Source organism: Paramacrobiotus metropolitanus, unplaced genomic scaffold, assembly GCF_019649055.1.
Source record: "Paramacrobiotus metropolitanus isolate TYO unplaced genomic scaffold, Prichtersi_v1.0 Parri_scaffold0000012, whole genome shotgun sequence".
In the NCBI taxonomy this organism is placed as follows: Eukaryota; Metazoa; Tardigrada; class Eutardigrada; order Parachela; family Macrobiotidae; genus Paramacrobiotus; species Paramacrobiotus metropolitanus.
Genome location: NW_026570232.1, coordinates 41,759 through 59,679, shown reverse-complemented (window position 1 = coordinate 59,679; position 17,921 = coordinate 41,759). Strand labels below are relative to the sequence as shown.

The 17,921-nt window shown below is 48.1% G+C and overlaps 2 protein-coding genes across 2 annotated transcripts; one reads left to right on the top strand and one right to left on the bottom strand.

Annotated features, from left to right (window-relative positions):
* Window positions 1-714: 714 nt before the first annotated feature.
* LOC129583836 (proton-coupled amino acid transporter 2-like) lies at window positions 715-15,512 on the bottom strand. The gene is given in 14 exon segments (XM_055475824.1): window positions 715-1,143; window positions 1,249-1,360; window positions 1,482-1,542; window positions 1,891-1,964; window positions 1,966-2,163; window positions 2,426-2,510; window positions 2,613-2,698; window positions 2,856-2,907; window positions 3,123-3,159; window positions 3,284-3,357; window positions 3,574-3,864; window positions 3,951-4,301; window positions 4,412-4,476; window positions 15,011-15,512. Coding segments are annotated over 11 exon segments (1,305 nt in total). The 5' UTR covers window positions 3,789-3,864; window positions 3,951-4,301; window positions 4,412-4,476; window positions 15,011-15,512; the 3' UTR covers window positions 715-832.
* Window positions 14,389-17,800, top strand: LOC129583832 (mitochondrial ornithine transporter 1-like). The gene is made up of 8 exons (XM_055475818.1): window positions 14,389-15,056; window positions 15,131-15,177; window positions 15,253-15,429; window positions 16,286-16,392; window positions 16,458-16,541; window positions 16,609-16,832; window positions 17,006-17,101; window positions 17,390-17,800. Exons 1-8 carry the CDS (start codon window positions 14,948-14,950, stop codon window positions 17,515-17,517), a joined length of 972 nt encoding a protein of 323 aa, XP_055331793.1. The 5' UTR covers window positions 14,389-14,947; the 3' UTR covers window positions 17,518-17,800.
* Window positions 17,801-17,921: the final 121 nt, after the last annotated feature.

Below are 17,921 nucleotides of genomic sequence, written 5' to 3'. Positions count from 1 at the left end.
GACATCCAGCAGTACCATTTTAGTCGTGCCGCTCATAAATAAGTAAATCAATTTCGACTAAGCTTATCAATTAAAACTTTGTACGGGTGTGTTAAATGTGTGAATTCAACAAGCACTTCAAACGGTCATAAGTTAAATGTAGCTCATGTTACGGGCTTACGGCCGCCTACAAAACTGCATCCACAGACGATTTATTACGAAGGATATTATACACAGAGGTAGCAGTTACTAGTGCCATTTCATTTACCCCTTGCTCATTAACAAATAAACTAAATAAATATACAGCGCAGAAAAACAATGGTGCGGCTAACATTGCTCATGTTGTAGAATAACCGGCATTAAGTGGTCAACCTTACAATACCTGAAAAACAGCTGCTTTCAAGCCTGAATCGCGCGTGCTGCTGCATTTATTTTGCGTAAGGCCCAGTACGCTCGTACTACAAACAAGCAGTGGTCAAGCGCCCCCATCTTGCTGGACTTTATTGTGAAGTACGTAGATACAACCAATTTGTTATGCGCATCAGGCATGATAAATTTGCGATAATATCTGTTATTGTTAATTTACATCGTATAAATTACCATGCAGTTTTGCAGCTGCCGCATGAAAATGCAGTAATTTTCAACGATTTGTTCTCCAATGTGCTGCGTACACTTTGTTTAAATTCAATTTCGTTTAAGGTTTGGGTTTGAATTTTGTAATTACGAGTATTGTAATACTGTGCTTCGTTTAATTATTTTGGCGCACACAAAGGATTTGCCAGGATTGATCACAGTGTTTAAATGAGCATTACAACAAGTAAAAAAATAAAAAAACCGAAATAAAGTATTTTTATCACGAAAGATATTGGACAGGTACTGCCTGGGTAGGAAGTGCGGTAGTAGTCGCGCTATCTGTAGCATCTTTCTCGAATGATAAAACAATTTCTAAAACGGCTACATAGGTCCCGGTAACAAAACCGAGAATTCCAAATATAAATATGGCGGCATTCTTAATCAACTTCCAGTGCAGTTTGCCTTGATTCTGCCAACCGTAGGTGACAGTTTCTAATACCGGTGGAAATATAAGTGCAAGGGAACTGCTTCCCACTGCTCCCACAAGGGAGATGAATAATCCCAGTTTAGGAATAGCAACGGCAAGAAGAACTAAAATTACGAGTAATAAGAATCAGCACGCACAATTGCACATGACGAAATTTTAAATACATATATATATATATGCGGTTACAATTGTGTTCATGAAAAACTTACACGTAAATATCACGATGCCGGTGCGAAATAAATATTCACCGATCTTCACTTGGAGGGGCGTCCTGAGGCGCTTCTTCACTGTTGGCCACAAAATTTCAAAAGGGACATAGAACTGCAAAAAATATGAAAGTAAAGCATATGAAGCAATTAAAACGCACAAATACGATAGCGCTCAACAGCAAGGAAGTCACATCTCACGGTAAAGCATTTGAACGAGTGGTTTACAAAGTTACCTGAAGTGAATAGGAATAAAAAACGACGAGACCGACCAGAAGGATAACCACAATGTATATCCTGAAAATGGCATTAGTATTACCGTATCCAGATCATGGAGTATCAATTCATCATAAATTAATAATGTGCGATTTTAAGCTATAAATCAGATCTAAAGCTGTGGGTAGCATATGTCCGCTAGTCTGTGTATTTTGGATACAAACAGTTGTCCTGTAGACCAATTGTCCACTGGTCCACTTCATTTATTTTCGAGTAAACATTTTGCTTTACTTATTGTTTCAATAAACATGCGTCAGAAAAAAATGGCAAAAACTTACCAAAAAGAAATACCAAAAAAGTATGGTGGCAGTAGTTTAGTAGTAATCAGAAATCGTGACTGGATCTTGTACACACGATCTAAATACTCACCCTTTATGGGGCGAAAGCGTATATTGCAGTCCCAATAAACAGCGGCAATTTCGACCATCCGGCAAATTGTGGGACCGAGTCAACTGATTTTAAATGGCCAAAAACGTAAACAAAAATTATCACCAGACAGGTGCATAAGATGAGATTGGCTGCCAAGGAAAAGGGCGCTAGAATCTTTAGGCTCCGAATGTAACAAAGCAGAATCAAGAAGGGAAGTACCATAGCTGTGTACGCCTGTATCGGCAGCTCAACGTCCGTATAGTAGCGAATTACCTGGAATGCATAAAGTTTGACCGATTACCTACGTAGTTTCTATTGCATTCAAATTGGTTTAACGCATGCGTATACCTCTAAGTCTAGTAAATCCAACAGAATAAATAGCATAACAAACAACGTAACTTGTGCAATTATATAAGGTGATTCCACAACTTGATACCGACATTAGTTATCTACTCCAATTATGCAAATGTATATAAGATAATTGTTTACGTAATAATATTGCACATATAAATATGTAAACCCAAAAAATGCATACATCTTGCAGTGTCGTGGCGACGTAAACGATGTAGACGCAGCAGAATCCAAACTGTGATACAATTATAAGCAGATCCACAACTTTTCTGAAACAAAGAGATTTTTTCCACTTTTGTACTCCCAGCTAATCATTTGGATTCGTTTTCTTCTTAGTCAGCCGACCAATAATTATGACTCGAAATACCTACTTGGAGAGATTTGCGTATTTACTGTACGAGCTTTGCCTGAATGCCGCCTGAACAACTTCCCCGTATCCAAAGCGTTTTTTCCTTCTCTGCAGAAATAAAACACAGGTGCACTTGTGCTGACTACAAGTTTACAACTACACTGCAAAAAGCAGTATAAAATTTTACAACAATTGGTCGGTATCATGTACAGTGTATTTGTAAAAATTTGACTTAAACAGTGATAATTGATATCTTATCACTCACACTTTGCAGAGATGGTGGGCACAGTTCACAAGAATGTGCATACAATGAATACCTGAAAACCCCTTAAAAATTGTAGAACATGTACATAAAAATCAGTATCAATGTATCAATGAAAAATCAGTATCAGTATACATAAAAATCAGTATCAATGTATTTCACTTCCATCGCAATATATAAAGATACAGCGTGAATAAAAACCACTACTTTGTGTAGAGAGCAGTCAATAGGAAACAAAAGTTTCAGTTGTCTATTCATATAAACACTTACAAATAAATCCCATCACAACAATGGCAATCGTTCCCGTCTGGAATCCAAGCATAAAAAATCAAAATTGGCAAGATGGAAAATCGTCACATTGTATGCAAGTTAAAAAAAGCGGGTTAATACTTTTTTTCGCCACCTTACTGTACACAGCTCGTCATACATACCGTCAAGCCTGCGTTGTTCACTGCGCTTGCCATGGCAAAAATGCCGGTCCCGATGTTTACTTTGAGCAAGATTTCTAGAAAGTTGTAAACATGGAAGGATATCACGACTGCCAGTGTAAAAAACACTGTTAATTACAAGTTATTTGTGAGTGTTGACGAAGAAAAATATTGAACATCTGTATCAGCTGGTTTTATATTCAAATTGGTGTTTTATATTATGATATTCAAACTGATTTGAATAAGGAAACTTTAAAGGAATTTAAGCAATGGATTGCAAACCGCGTACTTACGTCGTGGTGGTTTGTGCATTTCTCCTGTCTTCACCGAGGTCAGCGTGCGCAAACGGATCCAATTCCCGCTCACTTTCCACATCTTTTCTTTCGTAGTTTTCCCTGGCCGCATCCTCACCATGTCCAACAGTATTTACTGGTGACACCGCAAAATCACTGTCGACACTGTTTATCACCGATGTAGGCGCGTGTGATACTCCGTCAGGGAAAGACATTTTGGCATAGAATTACGCAGCTGCATCCGGTTGGAATCCCAGACACGGTAGAATACGGCACAGTACCGGTTGGACACTAAATAAATAAACATATTGGTCCTCTTATCCGATTGTGTCGAAGAGGGTATTTTTGAAATTGATACCAAATGTTTCGAAAGCTACCTGGCACTGCTCTGATGGAGTACCGCAATCGGAGACGGAAACAGTTGCTATGCCGAATGCGGATGGCAGAACGCTGCGGTAACATATGACTCGGATTGTTTGTACGGGCTGCTGCATTTGACTAATCTGGGTTTGTAAGGAAATCGCCATACTTGGTCCATTTCCTGCTATCTGACTCTGCGTAACAATATTATCGGACGAACCTTTCAGGAATGTCGCTGCTTATGAATAACGTGGTAGACATGCTTTCAGATTGCGGGTTCGGTTCAAATGGGCAACTTGTTTATCAACCGCGGTAAATTACACCATGTCGATAGAAAAAGAACGAAAAATGCCGATACAGTTTTGTGCCTAACAAAACGTTTCTTGGTAATCTTTCTCAAATGACAAGTGGTTACAATTCGATTTTTCTGTAATATTAATTTTAAAACCGCATATGTGACCTTATCCTGCTTGCGTACCTATCTTATTTTCGGGGTGCTGCGCCATGACCGGAAGTCCAATCGATCCGATTCGCTTCAAGCTGCTGTTGCAAAAAAAATGTTAAGCACATACACAATTTACTACGTGTCCTAAATTATTCATACAGAATTATACAATTTGCAAAAGTTATGTACTGCAGTACCCATACATACATTTTTGTGCACGACTACTGTTGGGCCAGTCGCTATGGCAGCCTACGAGTATGGCAGCCAGCGACAGTCCCGTTTCCGGTGTGCTGACTCACACCGCCCAGCCTTTCGTCTCGGCCAATCATCGGCCTCGATGTAGGCGGAGCCACGCCTTCTTTCCACATCTCGGCCTATCAGCGTTCGTTCGCTCGTGTTGGATCAGCCCAGTGTGCCGCATAGGCTTTTCCCATGCTTTCGGCTCGATGTGCCGTTCACTTTGTTCACTAGCAGATCATTCAATGTACTTTCACGATCCTGCTCGCACCGAGCCTTTGTGTTTTGGTTCTCTGTACTTTATTGCTATCACAATAAAGCCTTCTTCTCACTATCGTGAGCCTTTGTTCGCCTGCTGTCACATGATAGCATATCGTTGAGTTTTTCCTTCTACGGACCCTTTGAGACCACGGTGTAGACTTACATCCGTAACGGCCGACGTGAGGACAGGGGAGAACCAACGGTTCCTATCCCCATCTGATCGCCGCCAGCCAGAACGGTCTGGTCTCTTTTCTCTCTCTTGCGGGCAGAAAGCCTCGGCAGATCCTTCTCCTGCGCGTGGACGGAACGTTCCTCGCGGCAACAACCCTCGGACGGACTTTGCCCGGGTTGATTAGCGGCTACCGCGGATCCCCGGACGGAACGGACGGCACGGACCCAGCGGACCCTCGCGGACCCTCTCAACCTCATCAATCGGGGTCGCCTTTGCCTTAAGTGGCACCCGCAACTTTACCAGCGCGGGATTCACCGGATCAACAGGCGGATTCACGCGGACTTACCCGGTAAATAGGGTCGACTGACCCTCGGTAAGCCTCGTAGAGCCTTTAAAGACCCGATATAGCCGGGCAATTTTCATTTTTACCGGACCAAAAATAGTTTTGGCCGGCTAAAACTTATTTTACCCGAAAAAACGGGCTTAAAAACATCTAAATAGGGTAAAAATAGGGTTAGCTAGCCTTACTAGGCCGGACCCTCGAGCCTCGGTGTAGACCCTCTGAGCCTCGGCTATCGACCTTTCTGAACCTTTAGAAAATTAAGGAAACTAATTTTCCCCGGCTAAATTAATTTTTGGCCGGCTAGAAAATTTTTCCTGAATTTTTCTCGATTTTTCCGAATTTTTTCCATCTCGGAAATTAATTAATTCAAAAATTTAAATAATTGTGACGTCACGACGGCCGATTTACCATATTAAAAACTGACCAATCAGGATAACGGGGAGATTCCCTATGTTATAAGTCCGTAGTGAGTCACTGTTTTTTGGAATTTTGCACGCGGCACGCAGAATCGTGACGTAGGCAGTAATCTGCAAGACCACTTAGCGGTGTGTGACGTCATAGCGGTCAGTACCGTAGTATAGGACGTACGTAAGCTGTACCCTGTATTGACAACAGTACTGAGTTGCAAGTAGTACAAGCACACCCACATCAACACCCTCACCCCACCGGACCTCTGCCCCCCCACCGGACCTTAGCCCCCCCACCGGGCCCTTGGACCTTCAACAGGCAAAAAGCCTCATCAGCCTCGGACAAGTCCCCAATAGGGATAGTCTGACTTTTTAGCCGAAGGGACAACCCGGAGGCTATTTCACAGCTCCAATAGAGCTACCACCGAAGATGTCCGGTCGAGAAAATCCGTACGAACGGAAGTTCGACCAAGGCTACGCCCGACGTGACAATGCAGGTGGCTACACCTTCCGTCATGCAGGCCCGGGCAGCGACCCTCGTCGGACTCCAACCGATCGATTAAGTCCGGCAAATCCAACAAATCCAACCAGTCGTCCAAATCGGCCAAGGAGAAGCGGGACGCGCGGATCCTGGCGGACGACTTTACCCAATCGCCGGAGGATAGCTTCGAGGACGCACACGACCGGACGTTCCTCGAGCTACCACAGGCTGAGACGGAGGTTCTGCATGACCCAATAGGTCAAACCGCGAACTCCGAGCCTGCGGCTGGACTTGTGCACCCAATAGGTGCCTCGCCAGTCTTCTTTCCGGCCATCACCCCGGGCCATGGAGCCTCGAGCCCGGCGCTAAGTAGCTCCGAGGTGTCACCGGACATGGGTGACCCTGTGCAACCCCAACAGGGCAGCATGGCTGGATCGAAACCGAGGACACGCCAGCCCTGCGCCGAATGTCTGCTACGACATATGGACAGACATGGCGGGGTCGATCGAGTCACACGACGGGATCAGGCTAGTGCCCTGTACATCCAGGTCGTCACCGGGAACTTGAGCGCCTATATGTACGCCGTCCACAACAGCCGCATCCTCGATGAGTTGCATGGCCGGGAGCTGCTCCATATGTGGGACCTGCAACGTTACCGCAGACGTACCCAGGAGCCTGGCTGGGATAATACCCCAGCAGTCCCGGATAACGCCAGATTGGTCCATGCCCGTGAACAACGACGGGAGCAGGAACGCGAAGATGACCGCCGAGAAATAGCGGCGGCAGATCGACGGATCGCGAGGGCTCAGCGCGAGCACGAAAAACGGACACGCCCGAAGGAGGATAAACTCCCACCCTTGGGCGTCGCTGGCGGCTCACAGGCTCGACTCACGGCGGAACCCAATAGGTTCCCAGATGAGCCTTCCGCCCCTCATAACACCCTCGCAGGAGTGCTGAACCCGGATCGGACCCTCAACATGCCTAGCGTTACGGATGCATTCTTGGGTGGCCCTATACCACTCAGCGGGATGACCGTGACAATAACCCGACCCGACGGCCGACAATACAAGGCCCAAGTCCTTGATCCCCAACAAACGGAGGCTCTGCCGGCAATTCAGCATAGCCAGGTGGAACAGCAACTGGTAGCCCCACAAGAAGGTGGCTTACCCCAGCAAATGGATAGCACACTCTCGCCGTCATCAACACAACCGGTAGTCCACTCGGCAGAACAACCAGCGACGGCAGCAGTGACCCCAACAGGGCCCACTCCGTCTACCCGCAGAACCCAGAGCGTGTCGGACTTGGCACCTGACGACTTGCGTCATAGGCTGGGAAGAGACTTACGACATAAGCTGGAGGCTCAAAATATGCCCACGACCGCGCAACAACCGGCTGATCAGCCTTCGAAGGATCGGACCCGACCCTCCCCCGGCAAGCGATCCGGCTCGGAGGATACCGGGCTCGTCGTGGACTCCAACAGTAAGTCCCGGCGCAACTTCACCCAGCCTGTGGTCCGACAACCGGTGGCTCGACAACAAGCCTCCCGACCACCCCCACCCTTGGAGCAAATGGACGAATTGCCAGTGCCACAACGTCCATTACCAGACCCGGATGCGGTAGTGCCAGCCCAGTATGACCCTCGGTACGACCATGCACGCCCACAGGGCATCGCAGTGGAGATCCCACATCCAACGGAACGTACGAACTACATCATGGGAACCATGCAGTACCGGGAAGACCGACGCAACCAAGTCTGGCACCTGGTCAACGACCTTTGGACCTTCCTTGACCATTCCGGATACCAACAGATGTTCGAACATCGGCAATGGTCGGAGGATTTCCAGATGCACGATCGGTTGTCTTACGGCATTGGATTTCCGTATTACCGGACAAACGGCTTGCCTAGTGCAACCGACCCAGCGACTTTGGGATTGCCACTTGACCACCTTGATTGGTCTCAGCTGAGTCAGCTTCCGTTATACACCTCGGAACGCGAGATTACGGACCATACGGAATGGGTGGCGCAGTTCGTACTCACCGAGGCACAAGCAGCCATGGTGATCACTGCAGCCAGAGCGGCCCAGGCTTTGCCTGAATACCTTGGCAACATCGAACCCGTAGCCCGGGGAGATGCTCCGATGGCCTTCCAGACAGCCTTGCGACTGATTTTTGCGGCCCGACTCGGCCATCATCACAGTCATTACACCCTGTACTGCGCGTACCGGAACAACAACATTCCGCCCCGACTTCGGACGGCTGTGGCCCAGCTGAGCACACCGATGCGAGATACGGTAGTGGGCCTATGGCTGCGTGACTTTTTGCTGACGGCAGAACGATGGCACAAGGAGTACCAGTACCATCCGGACGACGAAAAGGACGTCGATGAGGCCTCGACCCTCTCGGAGTGGTGCCGGACCCATCGCCACTTGCCACCCGGGTTCGCATCACCACCGATGCCCGAGGGCAAGTCATCATACAGGTACAACATGTGGCCTGGTTCATCATCCTCGGGCAGGAACCGCCGAAGACGCGAAGCCCGCCGGACCAAAGCTGAAAAGCCCGGACAGGAGGCCTCAGAATCGCAGTCAGCCTGCACCCAGGAGGCTACATCTTCGAATCACCCAGGACGACGGGACAAGGATGATGACTCGGAAGGCTCCCGCTTCGGTGGTGGAGCCCCGGTCAACGTGGACTTGGAATAAGAGAGACCGGTAGCTGGACCCCAATAGGGTTAGGCTAACCATAAAACCGGTCAAATGGACATGACGACGTCTCCAATAGAGACGTATCCCATAGATGGAATTCAGCTTGCGGAACCGCAGATCGTTGGCCAACCACCTTACAGTTCGTTAAACCACATTTGCTACCAGGCCGCACCCTCAATAAGGGACACGGTCCAAGAGCAGGGCAGATCGCATTAACCACCATTAGCTACCTAAACCGGACCCTCAATAAGGGATACGGCGGTAGACTTGACCCTCCACCACGTTCAAACGGCCCGGGGTATACCTTTCACCGAGCCAATCTTACCCCCTGCAGATCGCAGCTCTAACCACATCTGCTACCATCAAGAAGCTACAGAGTTAGCCACAAGTACGGCTGTCCGTGGTGATCTCAGCGAAGAAGACAACCTGCAGACCGCACCTAACCATGACGCTACTACGACCAAATAATCTGTCTTTCGATCCGAGCGGATTGCTCGATACCTCACCGGACCCTAAAAGGCTCCGGGGCTCGAGGCCCAATAGGCCTCTACTTGCGGACTAAAGTTCTAAGTTCCGTCCCTCCGACGCGGGAAGCAATGGTACCAACATCGCGGGAACGGAAATACCTCGGATCGAAAGACAGAGTCCAAAGAATCGGACCTGACCGGACTTTACCTCATGAAAGGCTTAACAACTACCTTGTGAACCCAATAGGTTCCGAGGCAAGTGCCCAGTTAGGCCTGATGAACTTTTAGGCCCTGGCCAGAGTGGGTCTGGCCGACAGGGAACCTGACCACTCTTGGCAGGACCACCAGAATATGGATCTCACTTCACCCTCCGGAAATGGACGGTTTGAAGCAAAGTTGAACACGGCACAGGAATCCTCGATAGCTTCCCCGTGAACCCAATAGGTTCCAGGTAAGGTGCCCAATAGGCCGCCGAAAAGTTAGCGGAGCCTGATTCCCCACGGACGACTAAGGCAGAACTTAGACCTCGTCGTCAGTAGAGGATAACCGAACCGGCAACCCTCGGACTACCGTAGTTCTGGAAGAGAAGCCTCCTAAACCACGTTAGTCTGAACCTTCGCACGAAAGGCGGATCTTCCGCGCAGATCAACATGACCTGCTGCTCCGCACGGATAATCCACTCCGGCAGAAGACTTCGGAATTGAACCTCAGATGGATCCCTCGGAAAGACCCGACAAGTGCGAGTTCAACCTGAACCGTACCGGACGTCTCCCCAGGCTTCCCCTGGATGAACCGGACGGAACGTTCCGGTCTCCGGCGACAATGACAGGAGGCGAACCGAGCCAAATAGCGAGGGGATGCAACCGAACTGAAGGGTTAGCCGACCCCCGACGGTTAGCTGGCTCCAGCTGGATCAGCGACTCCGCCGACCTGCTATCCCCGGAGCTAAAAGGGAACATCATAGGGCGTGGTAGAAACCCGACCCACCATCGACTCAGGGAGTAGACCCCAATAGGGATACCCCGATGTCTGAACCCTCGACCCTCGGACCCGAAGGGTCGAACCCGAAAGAAACCATAGTTCACTGGGATAACTCGCACGAATAGCGGCTGGCCAGTGGCGAACGGGGTACAACACCGTTCGTCGTTGGTCAGCCCCTCCGGCAGAAGGATCCTGGAGGCTCACCCTGGATGAAACTCGAATCATGGAACGCCATATCGGGATGAATCGTACGAATAGCGACTTGGGCAAGCACAACTGCGTAAGAATGCAATTGTCCTTGCTCATGTCCCTCCGACAGAGGACTCCCGGCTGATCAGTTCCGTAACTTGGACTGTAGAGCCCAATAGGCTCTTACCCTTGAACCTTGCTAGCCGGGACCTCGTGGACATAGGCAGCGAAAACGTCCTATATCAGCAAGGCCCTGGTGACAGCCTCAATATCGGACCCTTCGTACGTAAGGAGGCTATCCAGGGGCTCCCAGCATGACTTGCTGGGCACTCCTGTATAAACCCAGCCGGCAGAAGGACCCGGTGGACATACAGTTCCATAACTCCGACCCTCCGAGCCCAGTAGGCTCCCATTTCTTAACCGAATGCGGACTGTTTGGACCGGGAAGCGATACCTCCTGACCACTCGATCCGCACGACCAACCCATTTCCGGAACTCAACCCAAGAGGATTCCGCTAACATGTTGCCGAAGAAGCAACCGCCGTCTTCAGCACCATGTTTGCCAATAGACCCATGGATATCCCGGGAATCGGAGTATTAGCTGGCTGACTGACCTCCACTTGAAGTCAGCATGAGAGCCCAATAGGCCTCGGCAGCATAACTCCGGCGGAATCCGTCGTACGAAAAGCGACGGGACGGTGCTGCGCGGCGCGATCCGCTTTGCTCCACCGGCCTGTCCCTCCGGCAGAAGGACCCTCGGAGGATGCAAGCCTTCGCAGATCGCGTACAACCATGATCTCCTACCATGCCAAGTGGTGCAGATCAACCATGATCTCTACCTTACCATGGATGCCCATCGAGGCCCAATAGGCCTCCCTTCCACCCCGGAACTCAACGGAAGAAGTGGGACATTAGGGCACACTCATTCCCTTACCCCTACTCACGAAGCTGTGTTGGAGTAATGGTATGAGTGACCGGCATGACCATTTCACCGCGAATCGGACCGTGGTCAACCGGAAGGATGAACCAGGACATTAGGGCACGCGGGTGAATACGCGTTGGCCAGATCAGCTCACGTGCATTCCTCCGCGTCCGACATGACTGAACTCTCACCGGAGGCTATGGACGCCCATAACTATGCCAACAGGCCCAATAGGCCTTTAGCCCCCACATTCCGGCATCCCGGATGTTTCCGCCTAAGTGGAAGCACGGAATCAGCCGAGGAACGGACCAGTTTGGATTCCGTCTTTAAAACTTAGAGTGTCTACCTTGCGGCTTAGACCCAATAGGTCTTATACAGCTGCTGAGGAGCCTCTTTTGCCTGATTTTTGGCTAGTTACCCGGTGGACATCCCCAGCATCAAGCGGACTCCCACTAGAGCATGTTGGGCCAGTCTTGTCACCGAGGCTCGGACCCCCGGACACCGAGGCTGATTGACCCTCGGATACTTGTCCGGACCCTGTTCAGAGGCATTGACCCTCTCCATGTCACCCAATAGGTGACGGGAGACGTTAAAAAGGGTTTTTGCCCGGGCAGAATGCCTTCGGACCAGCCTTAGCGGATGCTGACTACCTCACCACCGAGTCTACCCCGGATACGGAGGCTGCCTTCGGCAGCGACTTCATCTCATCGGTAAGACCCTCGGTAGAGTTGCCCAATAGGCGACCTACACCGTTAACAGAAGTTTTCGCCGAGACGAAACGACCATCAGACCGAGGCTAACCCACCCTCGGACTTCAACCCTCGAAGTCCGGAACCCACCCTTTCCGAGTTACCCAATAGGTAACCACGGACGGATTTGGGATTTCAACCGGACGGAACACCAGCAAAATCGCAGAACTACGACTTATCTGCGCGGCCGAGGCTCGGATCTCCGACCCTCGAGGGTTGAACCTCTGACCCTCGGGCTCGGAACCTCGGACCCTTTGAACCCCGGCGATCATCCTCTCCAAGTTACCCAATAGGCGACGGGAGACGAATTTAGGATTTTTAGCCGAGTGGGACGTCATTACACCCATTTGCGAGGGTACAACCCGGACTCTAACTCGAGTACCGAGGCTGCCAATGGACTTAGACTCAGCAACCGAGGCTGAGCTTGGACTTTGATTTTAAAACCGGAGCTGACCCTCGGTCACCAAGGCTACCATCGGACTTCAGAACCGGATACAGGGTCGGACTCCCGCACAGAGACCATGCCATCGACCATTCAACCTTATGGAGACCAGGCATTAACCGGTCCTTGTTGCCCAATAGGCGACAGGACATAACCTAACGGTTTTGCCTGGGTCGAACCTCGGATCACCGGACTTCCCCGGAGGATCCACCGATCAATAGACCCAATAGGTCTTATTCTGCACCCAGAGAGGGTACCTTACGGTATTCGCGAATGCGACAGTGCCTCTCCATCAACCTTACCCGATGAACCTCGGCTGGAAGCAAGTATGAGCTGTCTTACTCGGCTGCGAAGGTTCCGATTGACCTTTACCGGAGGATCCCGGTCGGAAAGTGTGTTTCACGCCCGTTTCACACCCGACAATGGAGATCCATACCTTTTACCCGAAGTCAATAGGGTCGAGCCTTTGACCCTCGAGGGTCGAACCTCCGACCCTCGGTGAATCGAACCGGTACCATTGGGTATCCCGAGAACCGATGCCTCGGACCTAGATGACCGGACTTCTAGTGGACTGGAGCCCCCGTGAGCGGATGAGCTCTAGTCGGAATGAGCACCCGGCCCAAAGCCCCGGACCAAAGACTTTGAGTTTACTTTTTCTAATCTCGAAATGATGTTCTCAATTTTATTGATCTTTTTCATTTACCTGCTCACCAGGAATTGTGATGTTATTTTTACTAGAGAGAGAGAGAGAAATGGAATAATACCTTATTTTTTTTACTTTTTCGCCGTTACGGACACGACCAACAGATGCCTACACCGGTCCAACAACACCATCGACCGACCTTCGGATTTCGGCCGTGAGTTGTATCGCCACCACGGGTCCGGAGGAGAACGCGGCACGAGACACCCCCATCATCGGACACCTCCGAAGCGCAGCCACCGACCCCAATAGGGTCGTGTGCGGAGCAGGCACTGGAGCGGTACGAGGCCGGTCCTTCGCAGGGGCTCGGACTCCCGCCCAGAGGCATGTTGGGACGCTATGGCAGCCTACGAGTATGGCAGCCAGCGACAGTCCCGCTTCCGGTGTGCTGACTCACACCGAGTCGCACTCGCTGTCGAGCGCTAGATCGGCCTCGATTCAGGCAGCTTTCCGCCCAGCCTTTCGTCTCGGCCAATCATCGGCCTCGATGTAGGCGGAGCCACGCCTCCTTTCCACATCTCGGCCTATCAGCGTTCGTTCGCTCGTGTTGGATCAGCCCAGTGTGCCGCATAGGTTTTCCCATGCTTTCGGCTCGATGTGCCGTTCACTTTGTTCACTAGCAGATCATTCAATGTGCTTTCACGATCCTGCTCGCACCGAGCCTTTGTGTTTTGGTTCTCTGTACTTTATTGCTATCACAGTAAAGCCTTCTTCTCACTATCGTGAGCCTTTGTTCGCCTGCTGTCACACTACACAACGACCGAAAAAAGAATAAAATTGATATCGTAAGCAGTTTTATCCAGTTGGTGGGTAGAACATCTGCGGTATTTTGTCCAAATTTAAGATTAATGCGCCCTGGTTTCACCATCCTTAACTACATACATGGTAGCAACTAACCAAGTACTCTAGTGGTAAGCACTCCAGCATGTAGTACAATATCATATAGCAGACTTAGTAGACTTAGGACTACAGGCAGTCGAAATCTTTATTCGGAATTGTCGTAATGAGTTTATTTCGCAAAAAATATTGTTGTGAAACATACTTAACCTTGTGATATTAACAAATTCGGTTATCCGAATAATATCGTTAATTTTGTTCATATTAAAGAAGGCTTGAGAGGATGAGTCACCAAGCACACGCCTATGTCGAAAGCTAATAGAAAATCAGCTGATGGCTTTTGCAGCTGCAAGTGCGAATCGCCGCACATACGAAGGATGCAGTAAATACTGTACTAAAAACGTTCGCTTTTGTCAGCTTTTGGTTTGTCTTGGGTTCTTGAAATAAATTCCGTTTAGTTATAGCTGTTTCAGTTAAATTATAATTTTGCAGACTGTTCCCCTGTTCGCGCATTGGAGCAGTTGGACTGGAGAATTGTTTGGAGTCTCTGCATATCGCGCGTGTTTAAGCTGCATTTTTGCAGGCTTCTCTTTTTTTGCGGCAGAATTAATTGGTTCTCCTGATCGTGAGCTGTAATTATCCCATTGCGCGGAAGTAGTAATCTAACGATACAAAAATGAGGGGACCGTCGCAAGCCGTGGAGGAGCCGAGTGGGAATTCGACGGGCGTGCATGCTTACCGTATTCCGATCACGGGAGCCATCGACTTATTCGCCGGAGCGCTTGGTGTGTGTATAAAATGGATCTCTCCAACCCCGCTGGCGCTGATTTTTATACAAACGTATTCCATCTGGTTTCAGGCGGAGGTCTGGCAGTTCTTGTTTGCCAGCCACTGGATACAATCAAAGTATGCTGTGAACCTGGCTAATGCTTTTTGCATCAGCGTTGCGTTTGTCTGCAAGCGTGCTGTCCTTATCAACAGGTGAAAATGCAGACGTATCCGCAGTTTTTCACGGGCGCCTGGGATTGCGGGAAGAAAACCTGGAACACACAAGGAATAAAAGGACTTTACGCCGGAACTGTGCCGTCTTTGGCGGCTAACATTGCTGAGAATGCTTCGCTGTTTTTCTTCTACGGACTGTGCCAGAGAGTTGTGCAGGTAAGTTGAGTACAAGTACTGACAATGAGTTAGTACTGACTCTAGAAATTCTGATGGTGGTATCTTTTCTCGTTTCTGTTTTTTATGTTTGTTTCTATATCGTTCGCATAGTTACGTTGCCTAGTTATAAATATTTCTGCAGAAACATACAGAAAATATATAGAAATATATAGAAAAGTTTTTCTACTTACGGTAATAATAATTTGGTACAGTAGTAGTGGGGTCGTTCCAGTCGGTTGGTATTTTTGCTGTTGATTCAAGTTTTTATCATTTTTTTAATTCATTTTTATTTTTTTTTCAGTCATTCGTTCATTTTTTTTCATTCATTTTTTCCTTTCATTCAAAATTTGTTTTTGAAACTCCCACTATGTGCGGCGCTAAGATTTTTTCCAGTTCACTTTGATAGATAGACGGGTAGACGTTTTACCGCGACGACCGTAGTTATCGACAACTACAATGCATGAAGCGGTCGTATTGCATCATTTTGGCTTTTTCGTCGTTTAGTTAGAGTTCAAAGTCTCGCTGTGCGCAGAAGATTTAAGTACTTTGGACTTACAGAATTCGACTTATATTATTTGAATTCGAATTATGCACTGCAGTAACTGCATCGGGTTACTTTGCTGGATGTGAACTGATCATGGAAATTTTATTTTTATTCTCTTTTTAACGAAAATCCATATCAATGTTTAATTTAATTTCATAGGGAATCTCTTTGATCGTTTTCGTTTTGAATGTTCTTACACTTATTTAAAGTAGCCTTATTTGTTCGTGTAAAATCTGCATTATGAGCAGTTCGTGCTGCATCCCTGTCCGCTACGTATCACGTTGATTTGGAAGAAAATGTCTTGTTTTCCAGAACATTGTGAAGGTCCCCCGCATCGAAGATTTAAACAGCTTCCAGAATGCAACAGCTGGTGGCGGTGCGGCATTTTTTACGAGCTTTTTCCTTTGCCCGACTGAATTGTACGGTTTATTGGTTTTAGAATTTGTGCTTTTACGTATACAGAATTTTGTGGCTGAAACTTCAGGCTCAAATGTCAACTGCAAGCGATGGCCGAAGCACGCCAAATTCAGTTGGCTGAAAATCCTAACGTGAAATTGGAACCAAGAATGTGAGAAGAAAAATGTGTGAATGGCATGTGTGATACTTTTATGCGGTTTACTAATATTCCGCTGCAGTGGACCTTGGACTTTGATGCGGCGAATATTGAAACAAGAGGGCGTTATAGGCATGTTCAGAGGCTTGAATAGTACCTTTGCCCGGGAGATTCCCGGATATTTCTTCTTTTTTGGTGGATATGATGCTGCGCGGAATGTGTTAGCGGGAAAGGGGTCGAAAGATGAGCTGGGACCGGTCAAAACCGTTTTGTGTGGAGGGTTTGCTGGTGTTTCTTGTTGGGCAGGTAGGTTTTGTTAATGCTGCTTTCTACAGTTAACTGTTAAGAAGTACCGGTATCAAAATGTAGTACTCTAATAGCTGGTGCGTATTGCATTGTTTCATTTGATAGGCTGACAGCGAATTAGCCCTAATAGAAAATTGATAGAATTTTGTTATTGTTTTTCTTATGGTCTGCAGCAATTTTCCCGGCTGATGTCGTGAAAAGTCGATTGCAAACTGGGAGAGCCCATACAGGATTTTTCACAACATTGATAACGATTGCGAAAACTGAAGGTAATATTCATTGGCAATATTTTTTGCCGACTCGCAGATTAATGTGGCACAGATGTATTTTTTTATTTTAGTTTGCTGATTACTTAATTTTGTCTCTGTACACTGGCAACACTGCTGCTGTTGTCAGTTCTATTATAAGAATGCTGTGTCACGTAATGAATACAATAATGTATAAAAAGTTATGTTATGGCTTGCTCAGCAGAGAATGGTACTATACAGTAACGCAGCGCTTACGATTCCAGTACTGAATTGCACGAGTGAGGTTATTGAATACAGCACTCTTTACAGGTGTTCTTGCCTTGTATAATGGACTTACACCAACCTTGATACGAACTTTCCCGGCATCTGGGATCCTCTTTGTGGTGTACGAATTCACCAAATCCAGTCTGGAGAAGCTGGTATTTGGCGGAAAGTGACTGTGACCCTGGTGTGGCCTTTTGCTTATTTACTCCCGAGTGTGAATTGGTTCTTTGGTTTTAATTTTATCAATGTGGGACGACGTCCGTAAAGGCGTTTTTTAATGTGTGAACTAACCCTGTGTGTGGTGTCGCCGGTCAGTATTAGTTTAAGCGCAATATCAATGGGTGAATCTGTGCTGTTGGGTTTGATAGACGACGGAGGTGCTCAAAGATGTAATTTATTTAATGACATAAGACTACCGGAAGTGGACGTGCCTTGACAATAAAGCTCATTGCTGTGCTCGTGTTCCATATTTCTGCGTTGCTGCTGTGGAAGATCGGGGTTAGGACATGTGCAGTCGCCCGCAATTTAGTTTTATAAATTTTACTGTCAAGTCTAATGGTTCGGTGATGCAATCGTT